General features: G+C 28.1%; 2 protein-coding genes across 2 annotated transcripts; one reads left to right on the forward strand and one right to left on the reverse strand.

Annotated features, from left to right (window-relative positions):
- On the reverse strand, nucleotides 1-10,070 carry LOC107447971 (malate dehydrogenase 1; the record flags this gene model as incomplete). The annotated part of the gene is given in 8 exon segments (XM_016063027.3): nucleotides 1-760; nucleotides 2,160-2,273; nucleotides 3,673-3,849; nucleotides 5,362-5,484; nucleotides 6,383-6,558; nucleotides 8,344-8,440; nucleotides 9,464-9,562; nucleotides 9,899-10,070. Coding segments are annotated over 8 exon segments (1,002 nt in total). The 3' UTR covers nucleotides 1-550.
- On the forward strand, nucleotides 10,013-11,246 carry LOC107447973 (E2F-associated phosphoprotein). Its single transcript, XM_016063028.3, has one exon. It carries the CDS (start codon nucleotides 10,444-10,446, stop codon nucleotides 11,131-11,133), a length of 690 nt encoding a protein of 229 aa, XP_015918514.1. The 5' UTR covers nucleotides 10,013-10,443; the 3' UTR covers nucleotides 11,134-11,246.
- The last annotated feature ends 3,900 nt before the right edge of the window (nucleotides 11,247-15,146 follow it).

The following is a 15,146-nucleotide window of genomic DNA, read 5'->3' on the forward strand; positions in this document are numbered from 1 at the left end:
TTTAGTAAAAAACTATGAGAAATTTTATTTTCTACAAAATGTTCAATTGATTACAAACCTCAATAAAGGGTGCCCTACAACAGGATCTACTTGCTGACACAGCAGTATTCCAAACAAAAAGATAAATATTAAAAATAATCAGCAGTAGTTTAAATTCAATATGTGATGCATATGTCATTTGTAAATTACTACTGCTCTCAATATGTCCAATATAGATTTCCTAAAATTTATTAACACTTGTCTTTAAAATTTAAAGATGCAACATTTGAATATTTTAAACTTAAAGGAGATTTCTAAACAAAACTTAATGATTAAATTTAAAAAAGAACAAGACATATAAAAACTTAAAACTACCAACCTACAGCCTGTTACAATTTAAATTTTTTAGTAAATAACTAACGTCCAATGATCTGAAGCAGATTAATAACTTCATGATAAAATATATGCAAATATTGGAAGGATTGTGTCCAATTTGCTCAGCTGCTGTGCAAAGAGAGGAGACATACTAAAAAAGGTTCCCTTATAGGCGAGCTGTAGGTTGGGCAACAAGTCAATCTTGGCAGACAGACAGGGCTTCCTCACGTTCTTGAAGGAGTTCGTCTCCAGTGAGTTTCATTTTGGATTGAGAAAACTCGGTGATCTGGAGTCCCTGGACTATTTGCCATTGGCGGTTGGCAATTGTGACCGGAAAGCTGTAAATTACACCAGGTGGTGTACCATAAGAACCGTCAGAAATGACACCCATCGAAACATATTTACCCTTTCAAAAGAAAGATACAACAAATAAGTGCATTAAATTGAAAAAGACATATATATATAAATCTTAAGTAAATGAACCACATTGGATTAATAAGTTGAAATTTCTGATAATAATTTGAACCAAAATCTTTTTAGAAAACAGATGAACTCGAAACTGTACAAAGCGAGAAGTACAAATAAAAATAGCTGTAGGATATGAGATCATAATTTACGTTACTGAGTGATTCCTGGTACAATTGCAGGTTGAGTTCACAAAAAAATAGCTTAAAAACGGAAAAAGCCTTATGAAACCTGTTTATGAATGCAAATATGGCATAAATAATTCCATATCTCAGTCTGTTAGGTCGTCTGTGTAAATGTACAAAAGAAATCAGTGGCTATCATATTTTTTAATGTGATTTACTTTCGAGTTATGTGACATACATTTGAGATGCAAACAAACTTTTTGTAGTTCTTATTTTAAATCAATGTGATGCCAGGAACAGTGTGCTTTTTAGATATTTTCACACACTGAATGTGGTATGTGACCATGTTTTAACGTAGTTTTTATGTTTTCTATTACCCCTAAAATATGCTCTTCAATTTTTATAGAGCACTGAATTATAGGATATTAAATACTAAAAACTTTATTTTAATAGCTTCTCTGTAATGTGATAAAAGTTTAAATAAAACTTCAGATAGATATTTTATGCAGATATCTTGTGCACTCATAAATTTCTCTACTAATATTGCTATGCTTAAATGCATTATTCATGGGAGCTACTTTTCAGTCCTCCTGACTGATATCAGTCTTGGGAAAAAGTCAGTGGTCTAAATTTGGTCCTCCAATTTAAATCTATTTTCAATTTGTTTTTTAAATTAATTATTCAAAAACTTTTTTTTCTTAAAAACTGTAATAAATATTTTCTGTTAAAAATAAAAAAATACTCTTTTTTTATAATTATTGCTGTATTCTCGTTCTGACGTTTTGAAATGCTAGAGAAAGTTAAATTAAGATTGCTTTTTTTAATTAAATTTATAGAGCTAAGATAAAAAAAAATTTAATAATTGAAGAGAAAAATAAGTAGAGATATGAACGGCTCAAAAGTATTTATTCAGTGATTATTGTAAAATGATATAGCAAGTTAACAGTTACAATTAATTTGTTTGCTGTAAAAATACACTTATAACATGAAGAAAAATAAATATTTTCTAGTTAAGAAAAAATAAACAGGTCATTGATATAATATAAGGGCATTCTTGAGGAAAAGTACATTTTGCAGTCAGTGAGCTATTAATTTCTGAAAATTCTTCTAAAACAGATTCAATAAAGATTTTTGTTTCTATCTCTTTCATTAATTTTAAGAAACCATTGCCAGAATTTTTTGAAAGCACCTACTATAAATATAATACATAGTTACCTGAGGAGTACCACAGAACCAATCCCTCATGTGATCACAAGCAGCTTTAGCAGCAGACATGGCACTTGATAATTTTCTTGCAGCGATCACTGCAGCTCCTCTCTTTTGAACAGTCTAAAAGGGCAACCATAAAATTATTCATATTACCAATTTTTGTAACACATAATCTTTATAGTTACTACGATAGATAAACATCTTGCAATATGGACAGAAAAAAAGTATTTAATTTGCATTGTGAATAGGAATGCAAATAAGAAAAATTTCATCTTTCAACACAACTCAGATTACAATGAATGTTTACATTTACAACTAAAAATCGGGATGTGAATAGGAGATAATTAACCATGTCCTAAAGCACAACTATTATTTCTGGCAAAAATATTTTCTATTAGCAGAAAAAAATCTATTATAGTATAAACAACATACTAGATTAATTAATTTTAAAATGTAATGAAATGCAATTTAAATTGTTTTAAAATACAAAATACTTTTAGAGCTGGGAAATCAAACACAAAAGAAGAAAGAGGTAGTTTAAGAAATATTCTGAAAAGTAATTTAAAATGAAACTTAACAAAATTATTATTTTAATTCATTATTTTACGCGACAGTTGCTTTAAGAACTAATCTTTAGACAACTTAGGAGACTTAAATAAAATTAAAAACTTTAGGTGAACATGAAATCTCAACTAAAAAGCTTGTGGCAAACAATTATAATTAACGAATACTAGTTTTTGATGAAACTTGTTCAAAAATTACCTCCTTTTTAAAAAATATTTCAATTTTTATAAAACTCTCTCTACATTGATTATTATAAAAACTAGCATGCTTGAAAATCAACTGCAATGACATAATTGCAAGGAAAATGTGACTTTGCAAAGTAGAGAAAGATCAACCCACGAGTTAGAATTAGGGAATTTTGCCCATATTTTTTTAATTAGTGATACAAAAGAATTTTCCACAATGGTGACAAATTTTCCACAAAGCTGCATATCTAAATTATATACATATCTCCAATTTAGTTTCAAACTTTTTGAAGAACATTTCTTTTAAACTTTAAGAAAGGATTAAAATATATTGCTTAATCATTTTACAAAAGCTTACATTTTATATTTGTCATTAAATGTTATAAAAAACCACTTCATGTTTGAGACTCAATAAAGTTTATATCATTGCTCTGCAAGTAGGGAAAAAAATCTTTAATTTCAATGTACTGATACTTAATTTCTGACTTATTTTCTCAGAAATCTACAGCTTCCAAAGAGTTATTGGATAAATTTTGTCAATGCAATAGTTAGTCTTAAATGATAGAGGTATTTGCTACATAACATGAATTGTAAGCTATTGACAACAAAAGGTGTTTCAAAAATTATATTAACATTTTCAGTCTCATACAACAAATGTATTCATTATATAATAAATGGATGATACTAATAAAAACTACACTTAAAATAATAGTTTTCAAATGCAACAAAAACAATATAAATATTCAAATAACAAGCAAAAAGAAACTTACAGAGATGAAGTTTCCTTGCAAGAAGGCATCATCTTTAACAGCATCTGGGACACCAGTGACTGACCCATTAACATTAACAACAGCATTAGACACATCAGGATATTGAGTTGAAGAATGATTACCCCAAATAATCACATTGGAGACATTGCTAATATTGACTTTGAGCAAGTTAGCAATCTGAAAAGATATTTATTTTTTAGTCACAAAGAGTGTATTGTAAACAAATACAAAGTAACCATTAAAGAGTAAAGAGAAATAAAAATTTAGTATTTATAAATTGATATTTGTGAGCAATCAATAAACCAACTAGAACATAAAAATATATAGATATTAAAATAAACAGGGCTGACTATTTTCAGCTGCAACGAGTCAGACCACATTTTCTAGATAGTAAGAAGTAAAATTTGTGACTTCAAGAAAAAACAGCAAGTTGATATCTAGTATCATTTTGGTGGAAATAATTATTTTATACTCTTTGATAGCCTAAATCAGAACTCCTAAAACAGAGCAACCTAGGAAATTAAATGTATCCCAATGTACATTAGGTCCATCTTTTTCTCTCCTAGCATTAAAAAACCACAAAGCAGTAAACCTTTTTCATCAACTCCTTTACACAGAGAACAGAAGCAATTTCTTAACCCTTGCTAACACTGTTAATCTTGCGGACACTGTTAAAATGTAGTAGAGCCATGTAAAGAACTGAGGTTCGAACACCAGTGGCAACTTAAAGCCCACCCAGTCTCAGAACAAAGACTACCAGCTTGTCTGAGAAGTAAGAGCAGCTAGGGCACAATGCTGACTACATTGCAAAAATCATGTGATTGGTCACAAAATTGGGGTGCCTTACTTAAAGAATCTACTTAGGGGAAGAAGCCTAGCTTTCATTGATTTAATGTAAGCTAGTGCCCCAAGGTTAGGTGTGGTCCCTGTGCATAAAGGAAAAAACAACATTTAGGGGCACAACAGCATAGGTTCTATAAACAGGTTTGCACTCGCTTCTCCTCCTAACCAATACAAGGAATGGGGCGAAGAAGAAAATTTCTCTTTATTTTTATTGTTTCGTTCTGTATTTTTACACTATTAATAAAGAGTATGTGCCATTAATTAAGATTTTGCTTTGAAAATACATTCATATCATCCATAAATCTGCTAACACATTTTGGTATAGAAAGAAAGAATAAAATGGCGGGAAGCAGTGTACCCAAACATTCATGTAGAGTTATCTAACAACCAGTTCACAGGTGTTGTCACTTTGCTTCTAATGTGCATGGCAGAAACTTAGTGCAAATGATGTTCTGCTAAGTCTGAGTATGTTGCTCACGCTGTAAGTAGTTTTTCAATATAGTGTACAGTACCGAGCAGTTCTCTTTAGTTACATATTCGAAGAGCTGGACTTCCTCTTTCTCCATTCTTTGCCTTAACCTCTATGGCTCACAACAGATTTCTTTACTTTTTTTATTAAAGTGAAAGACTGTAAATGGTGAATTTGTAAAAGACATTTTTAATTAAAGGCATATCTTTCGGTGGTTTTACGAAGTATATTAAAAAAAAAGGATAGTCCTTTACTTCAATCTCATAAAGACTAGGGTCTATCATACGAAAATACTTATATGTTTTTACCTTTTATGAATGTAAAATTCTATTACACCCTTTATACAGAAGTCAAATAATAATAGAATATACTCATACTTGAGAAGTAGCTCTATTTTGATCCAATCTTGTCATGGCTGTAAAATTTTCTTTTGGTATGGATGGGGCATATTTGCTACAGATTAAAGCATTTGTATTAGCAGGATTTCCAACAACTAGGACCTGCAATTAAAAGAAAGAATACTCTTCAGTAAAATTAAATCATAATATTCTGATGGATGTATGTTCATACTAAATGAGCATCTCATGTTAACTGAGTTTAAGTTAATATAATTATATTAAAAAAACACAACACTTGTTAACTGCATTGAAAATTAATATGAAATGCACAACACTTTGCAGATCCTTGATTAACCAGGGCTTAACCCCAATAGAAAGTGAGAGTGAAGGAAAAAAATTCATGTTAGACTGAATAATACTAGAGGAAATCTTAGATGACTTGTGAAAGTAAAGACTGTTCTGAAAATGTTGGCAAAGCAACAAAGGATTAATAAAAATTTGAAATTGAAGTGCTACATAATTTTTAAGTGCTATTGATATTGTGTTACATGTTGTTTTCACCATTGGCTCAGAAAAAACAAAAATTTTGAATGAGGTACTAACAAAAATAACTGTTTAATTACTCTATGCAAAAAGATTAAAGCATACCTGTTGATAAAGTTATACAGAAAAATTTATCAAAGAATAAAATTAAAACAAAAGCTGACTTGTATCATTCATTTTTCACACAAAAAAATAATTATATTGGGATAGAAGTATAAGTGAATCTAATTATAACATTCAAATTTATATTCATTAATGTTTTCCAAAATATATCATTTGTGTCCAATTGTGTAAAAATTTAACTTAATTTATAATTTTTTTGAACTTGTCATAAATTTGCGAAATTTGCTTATCAATGATTCCAGAGTCCACTATATTATCAGTCATCCTTAGTACTTAAAAGTATTAGATGAAAGAAAGCATGTAAAAAATAATCACTAAACAATGAATATAAAATATATTAATTACATAATACATCACTCTGAAATTTTCAAGCAAATTTAATCTCATACTTTACCTTTACATCTTTCTTGGCAAATTGATCCAATGCTTTTCCTTGGCTTTTAAAAATTTTTACATTTGCAGCTAACAGATCTTTACGCTCCATTCCTTCACGTCGTGGCATGGCCCCAACCAGAAAAGCTGAATCTATGTCGGTGAATGCTGTCTTCTCATCTGCTGTAGCAATGATTTCTAAATAAAAGGAAAAAAAACTGTGATATATTATACATAATTTTAGTATAATAAACAATAAAATACACATTATATTGCATATCTTAAACCATCAATGCTTGGACAAGATATTTTATAACCTGGAAACTGTTGCAAATCTTTTATTCTCAATATTTCTAGCAATTGAACTATAAACTGACCTGAACTAGTCAAAAACAAATAATTAAAAATGTCATTGTTCTACATGCCTTTATTACTTTTTTTTAAAAAAAATACATAACAATTTATGAAACAAAATAAATTTAACAAATACAATATTTAAATTTTTAAATTAGTAAAAATTGCAATTGAAGCTTTAAGTGAATCTGAAATTTATCATGTTTTAATAAACAAATTAAACGTTGCATATTTACCATAATAGATCCCTACATTTAATATTAAAAATGTAATGAAAAAAGTCATAAAAGTGAAATTAGTTAAAAAAAATTATGAGTAATATTCACAATTAGAATTAAATATGCTATTTTGCAAAAACAAAAAAAAAATACAAAATTAAAATTTTATTTTTTTACACTCAAATGACCTAATAATTATTTATCAGAGTCAGATTTTAGAAGTATTAGTTGGGTTTTTTTCTGGAATTTGAAGTCCTAACTAGACAAATAAAAAAAATTAAAAAAAAGCAGAAAGAAAAGGAAAAAAAAAGCCTTGTAATAGGAATGAGCATGCATAACACTTGAAGCTTAGAAAACGCATGGAACAGTTAAATTGCTGTTCCTTATTTCAAACTTAATAAATGTCATTCACATTATAATCTAAATTAAAATAAATAAAAACTCAAATTAAAAATCTCTCATAAAGTAAATAAAAAACATTCAATTAATTACAAAGCCTTTTATATTTTTAAGCAGGATTTCTTTGATGGTTTTATTATAAATGATTAAACAGTTTTCCAAACAAATGAAATGTAGCACATTAAATTTAAACCACATAAATATAAACAAATAAAACTAATTTAATGGGTTTAACACACAATTAAACAAACATATGTGAATATGCATTTGAGTAGATATGCAAGTAAAAGTTACTGAATTTCTCTCCTGATTACCATGATTCTATTTCTTAAAACGCAGTCTGATTTAAATTAAAATTCTGAGATAATAGAAAACATTAACAGAATTTATCATATAATATTCAGAAATTTAAGTAATTGCTTTATGAGACTAATATAGAAATGAAGATATATAGAATATATACATATGAACAAAAAGAATGTTGTCCTTTTTACTTCTCTGTACTGGTTTTCTTATCACATCATGCTTTAAAGAATTTATCTTTAATCATGTTTCTAGCCTTAACAAGAACTCATAATTTTTATTTCTCATTCTTAGTCAATTTGTATTCTTTTATTTAACCCTTAGTAAAATTTCTAAAAAAATTTCTTCCTTTTGCACTATATTTTAAAAAATAACCAATTCAGTGGTTTCTCCTCGCAGGAAAGTCCATGCAATATATTAAGATAATATAAGCCGATTAATATATTATATAAATATTTATATTGTTTAAAAAATATATTAATGAACTTAAGAAAAAGCGTACATAAATGTCTCCACAATCCTTTCATTTTAAGATCTTTTATGATTTGTTTGTTTTTTAATTATAATAATGAAACACTAAGGATAATAAATTGGGAAAACTCTAAAAATACCTAAAAAGTTTTTATTGTTTCCTTGAAACTTTACATGCTTTATTTGGTAGAAACCCAAAAAGAATAAAGCATAAAATGCAATTGAAAAATATTAATACCTCTTAGCAATGGGAAAGCGCAATCATTTAATTCCATAACAACACCCTCCAATACACCCATCATTGGAGCAATATCAAGCAGGTGCAAGGAAATAGGCTGAAAGAAAACATACAAATTAAAGATTTTATATTCATTAAAATACACACTATTAAAAATGAAAGACAAGCATAATATGGAAAAATAATTTAGTTTTTTTCTTCTCGCAAATCTAACAATAGATAATGCTACTTTTTGCTTCCTTGATATATACCAATAGAGTGGCTGATTTATCATAGAGCCTAACAGGCCCGAGCCTAAAGCTCTCACATTTGCGTAGACTGGGGGTGCTAAAAGAATCATCTAAAAGAATTATAAGTTACCGAAAATTGCAACAAATATATAAGCTTAAAGTTACAAACATGCCATATGTTACTTACGCCATATATATTCTGAAAGTACTTTGCAATTTATTTTATAACCAGTGATGAAGAGCCACGTAGAATTCTGAATTTATGACTATCATTGTTCAACTCCATAGCCTTGTAACTTTGATCTCAACTCAGAAGACAAGAGAACTTCTGGATAAAGCATATAACAAACTAGCTTTCATAAGGGACTTTTTGATAGAACTAAATCGCATTTGCGTTGCATGAAGGGGGAAACCACCCACAAAATCAGAAAGTAAAAGGACTCTAATCCATGATCTGTCTATCTTTGATAATATTTTATATCAGCACTGTGGTCGGTACAAGTTGAGAGCAGAATTTGTATCATCCAGCAATTGCTGGGAATCAAACCTGGGGCACCTCATTGGAAGGCTAACGCTTCGTCTCCTGAGTCGCATAGACTCAAAGCACTTTGCGAACAACATATAATTTTATTTAAAGTTATGACTAGTGAGGGAAGGTTTAGGCCTACAGTTTTTTATTACTAAATCAGACCCTCTGCAAATACTAGTAGTACATTGAAAATAGCAACAAAATTCAATGGAAATGTTCACTTAAAACTATAAATGCATATTAATCAATAAATATTCGAAAAGTTGGCATGGCAAACGATGTTGAATGGTAAATTAACAATAAAAATGAAATGCTTGCATTTCAATTACTTTGACTTAGGTTAAAAAGCTTCTTATATTACCTGATCAAGGCCAAAAACATCTCCTTTGGACACAGAGTACAGGAGTGAATAGGCAATCTGTCCAGCAGCTCCAGTAACCAACACACGAATTGGATCCTTCTGAAATACACAAGTCAGGCACAATTGCTTCAATTTTACCAATAAAATGACAGGATGCTACACGAAAATGATTAAAAATGCAAACTTGTCCTTAAAAAAATTGTTTTATCCATAAGATTCTTTAAGAATTATAAATAAGATTCGATAAAAAAAAACACTTAAATAAAAATATTAATGATTTCTCTACAATTTTATCGTAACATTTGCATCAAAATAAAAGAAAACAAATAACCGGTCAGAAAGGAAAACCGGAACTATTATATCGCACTTTAAACTTAATATAGAATACTAATTTAATAGTTAAGTTTTTTAAACGCATAATATAATGATACTTACGGCCATGATTATAAATAAATAATTGTAATTTATTTATAAATAAAAATACTTGAATAATGCTAAGCTGCACGTGAAAATCACACCACTGTAGCAGAAGAGGAAGGATACGCCAAGGACGATTTGTTATTAGTTTTTTTCTTTTTTTGTTTGTTTGATAAAGATCACGTGATCATAGTACATTGTTTTTCCTGATCACAAATTTGTGTAATAAAAGAAAAATTCCCTTTTACTATTTTATAAAACATTGCTAACTAACTAAAGAAATTGTTAAAAGCTAAAGAAAACAATTTAAAACTTCCTGCAAGTATACAATTTTTAAAAAAAATTTACAAACTGACTTTAAAAATATGGCAACACTAAGCAAATGTTTGTTTATTTATAATTACTCCTATCTTTCTGTCACAAAAACAGGTGATCTAAGCTCATTTTAGTTTTAAATACGTTATTTATTTATTACATCTCCATTTTATTGCCTTTATTAAAAACTTATGAACAAATTTTAAGCTGTTTTCGAAGAATTAGCAGTTCGTGGTCATACTCTTAAAATGGAGGACGAATATGTTATTGAAGAATTTAGTGAAGATGAGTACAACTCATCAAGCTCAGAGGATGATGATATACAAACATTTATTAAAAAAGAATATGGTTTAATAGAAGTTGAAGATGATTTTGAAGCAGAAGTTGATAAAGTAATGACTGCTCATTTACAAAAATTAAAATCGGAAGATCCAAGTGATATAGCTGATCCTACTCCTTCCTGTTCAATTGAAAACGATAAAACAGATGACAAGTCTAAAAAGACACAAGCAGAAATTAATGATGAACTTTTTTATGATCCAAACATGGATGACGATGATGAAAAATGGATAAATGACAAGAGGCGATCATATATTTTCCCAACAAAACAAACTTCAAGTTCGAAAGTAAAGCCTCTACCTAACAGTGATGCTGTCCTTAATTGCCCTGCTTGTCTGTCGCTTTTATGTTTGGATTGTCAAAGACACGATATTTACAAAAGCCAATACAGAGCCATGTTCGTCACAAACTGTACAGTAATTGAGACTGAAACTTTGAATTATCCTAATAAGAAAAAGGCAAAAAAGACATCGGGTGAAATGTTTGCAAAGCCGTCTGACGTTTATAACCCAGTTAAATGTTCCATTTGTAATACAGAAGTTGCTGTGTATGACACTGAAGAAATCTATCATTTTTTTAATGTTATTGCTAGTTATTAAACATTTATTTTCTCTGTAAATACTCTAAGAGTTTTTGTTTAAATTTAAATCTTAAAAAATTCTGCTATTTTTCATTTTTGTTTTATTTTAATAAATTAAATTAAGTAACTTGTGATACTGTGTCTTCTTCAGTAGCACATGGGTTGTGTCTTCGAGGGGGACATGATTAAATGCCTGAGTCCCCATAGTTTTCTAAATTTCCCACATAAGAAAAAAATAAATTCTTAAATGTGCAAAATAACTATAAAAAGATTAATTAATTTTATCTCTTTCTTGAGCTTTAAGGAAATTAAATTAAAAATAATTCACAAAAAGTTTCTTTTTTGTGTGAAATATTGAAGGAGATTTTTAGAAAGTTTTAGTAATTGAGGGGTACAAATAACCCCCTCCACACACACCATCGATGCCTTTGCTACAGCCTAATGTTAGCCAAAGCTTTCTTAATGTTATATTGTTACTTTTAAGGTTTTATTAAATGTCCATTCCTATTATATTTTTATATTAGAACACTTTTTTACCGAAGTAAACTTTTATTTTTTTGCTTCCATTTCAAAATAATTTACAACTCTGAAAATAAGTGAAAGTTATCATCTTAATGATGGTCATGAGTAGAAAATATATACGTCAAAAAATTAGAAGTTCCACTATGTAAATTGTTTTAATATATTTAAGAGACCATTTTTTGTTATCATGCTAAATTTTTACTGAAATAACCTGTGTTTTCAACAGTTTTTTTTTTAAAAAAATAAATAAATTTAGTGTAAAGCACCATTTTAAATGTATAAATATTATCTCAAAAATATTAAAAAATTACACAGTAAGAAATGTTAATAAATTTTTTAACTTTATAAATAGAAATGTATTTTGAAGACAGTACATATAAACATTTATTTTTAGTATTAGCTGAGTGGAAACTGCATTCACTTCAGAGATAAACAAATATGAAATAACAGTTAACATTTTTCAAGCACTTCAAAATTAGGCACCCATTTTCAAGACTGCCCGTGAATGTGAGGTAACAAAAATGATTTGAAATAATAAAAAAAAGGTAAAGTTACCCACAAAAAATAAAAGTACGAAGCAAAACTAGAAAAACCATAGAAGCTGTGAGAAATAAAAAACAGAACAAGAAAAATTACCGTTATTAGTAGTGAACGTTATTATTAGGTATTTAGAACTGTGAATCAAAGTGTAAGGTAATTGATGGAGATCACTTTGATAATTTTTCAAATACTATTCAAATTTAATTTTCAAAAGAAGGAACAGGAACCAACAAAAAAGGGCTATAACAGAAAATCAAAAAAGGAAAATACATGGTTTTTTGTGTTAGTGCTAGGGGTGTAGTGTAGTTCTTTTACTTCATTCTTAGCTGGTATTTTAAAAATGCATATTGTTGAGGATGGTCTGTAGAGAAAATATTTGGTTATGCAAAAATTTCTGAATTTATTTAACATTTATAGAATTTAAACCCTTTTTCAGAATTATCCTCCATATTGAATAGAAACCCATAAAAGTTCCACTTAGAAATTTTTTTGTTAAATAAATTTCTTAATTGTGTATTGTTTCATTATATACTACATCTCTTTTACACTTGACTATGATTTCTATTAAAATTCCCAATTCTAAATCAAAGTACTTGGTCACATTTTAGAGATGATGGATATAAGTTTAAACTGCATCTCAAAATATTGACAGTTTTCCAGTATAAATTGTTATAATAAATTTTTTAAATGTTTTTCCCCTAAATAGGTTCCCAATTTTATTTGCCATTTATCAATAAATTAAGAACTTAGAATGAAGGTGTAAATTGCCATTTTTAAGATGCGTAGGAGTAGGACTACGAAATATATATCTTAAAAATTAAATGCTCCAAGTTGCAAATTTTAAAAAAAAAAAATTCATAAGTCAATTGTATTGGGCCACATATTCTTTTTCCAGAAAGATTCCATTTCCAGAAAAATTTTAAATTGTGAAGAAATGTGTTAAGTACTTCTTTAAAAATGCACAGGAGTAAAAAATATTGATCTTAAAAAAGCTCTGTTATGAACATTTTTTCAAGAGTCTCTTGCACCTTTAGATCACTTTTTCACGAAATTAAATATAAATTTTTGACTGCCTTTTTATTTTTAACGAAAAGCGTATACTCAGCCGATTTAGTAACATTGTTTAAAAAAAATCTTTTATTTATATTTTTTATACAGATATAAGTTTAGTCATTATTAAAAAAATAATCAAAACTTAGCTTTATTATTGATAAGGGAAAAAAACTTTAATATAAATAAGGTAATTAAAAATATTTAAGATACAAGAAATAAATGAAAACTGATTAACAGTTATTTAAAAAAAAATAAAGTCGAAAAAAATATGATCTTGATTCTTAAAAGAAAACGCTAATGCTAAAAAAAATATTTTACGGCGAAAAAAACATTAAAAAAGAAAATGTCTATCAGAAACGCTTTTAAAAATGCAGCATGACATAAAAACGTCTGTACGAAACAAAGTTTGTATACAAAAGCAAACAGAAAAAATAAAAATCTGTCTTAATTTTTAAAAGAAAATTTTAAAGCTAAACATTTTAGTTTTATAACTACCATATTTTAAAGAGAAAGTGAAGATTGAAGTCTAAAAGAAACACTTTTAATTGCCACGTCATAATAAAAACGACAATCGTTCTCAATTTTTAAACGGAAGATTTAACTCAAAAAATCTTAATTTAACATTTTTGCATTGCCGTATTTTTAGAATAAAGTGATCATAAAAGAAAAACGGTTACTAGAAACGCACTTTAAAAAATACTGTCATAACAAAAACGCTGATAGAAAGAAAAGTTAATAAAAAAAGTCAAATGAGAAACAGAAAAAAAACGGTTCGTTATTCTAAAATATAACTTTAACGTAGAGAATCATGATTTTCTATGTTACTAGTTATCTGTCTTGCCGTACGAGGAAAAAGTGACATTAAAATGATTATGTCTATTATAAACGCTTGTGCTCCGTTAACATGCTTCGCTTCAGTTAAAACTAAAACAAAAAGAAATTTTTAAAAAATAAATGAAATAAAAAATATTTAAATTTCTAAAACATAGTGTTGAAATTGATTTCCTTCAGGTTTACAAGTTTTAGATCTTAACAAATGTGTCTAAAAACTATTTCTAAGTATAGTAAAAAATACGATTTTAGATTATTCTTTATTAACTCTACACCAGTGTTTCCCAAAGTGTGGTACGCGTACCCCCAGGGGTACGGGAACAGTTTAGCGGGGGTACGCGTTCTTATACGTAATATCTTGCAACAAACGAAAATTTCAAAAAATTTTGTTTAAAAACAAAGCTAGCCATGAAAATTTACGATTACTTATTTTTCTATTGGCTATTTTTTTCAGAGTTAACAGTTAATAATTTGTGTCAACAGCCAGTTGTGATTTTTAACTTTTGTGAAATTTTTTTATAGTGAAAAAATACATTCATTTTTTTATTAGTGGTACACAGCGTTACGAAAAATTTAGAAAGGGTACACAAAAGTCATAAGTTTGGGAAACACTGCTCTACACTATAAAAAATTTCGAGCTATGTTACGCCAAACGTTGGTATTCATTTGCTGGCTACATAAATTGGTGCTCAGCTTTATATATATTGGTGCTTTCACTAGCTCCAAACAACGAGAGAAGTTTGCACCAAAAAAGGGTATTTTGATTGAACATAAAAGCAGCAAAAGGTTGCACCAAAAAATCAATGTTTTGAAGCTACCTAAAAGCGTAGGAAGGTTGCACCATGATTTGGTATTTTGAAAGGGAACTAAAAGCGATGAAGGTTGCACCATTATTAAGTATTTTTAAAGCGCCAAAAAGCAGAGAAAGTTAGCATCATTATTAAATATTTATTAAAAAAATAAGGAGAAGATAATTTAAATCAAAGTTATATAAATCAAATTATGATTTAATTTCTTAAATTTATAAAAATTTAAAAAAACTATTTTTATTTTAGCTGTGTTATGTAATATATATATATATATATA

The sequence above is a fragment of the Parasteatoda tepidariorum genome, chromosome 1 (assembly GCF_043381705.1).
Source record: "Parasteatoda tepidariorum isolate YZ-2023 chromosome 1, CAS_Ptep_4.0, whole genome shotgun sequence".
Taxonomy (NCBI): domain Eukaryota; kingdom Metazoa; phylum Arthropoda; class Arachnida; order Araneae; family Theridiidae; genus Parasteatoda; species Parasteatoda tepidariorum.

Bases quoted from the DNA above. Each gene is read 5' to 3' on its own strand.
- LOC107447973 (XM_016063028.3), top strand. From the start codon at position 10,444: ATGGAGGACGAATATGTTATTGAAGAATTTAGTGAAGATGAGTACAAC.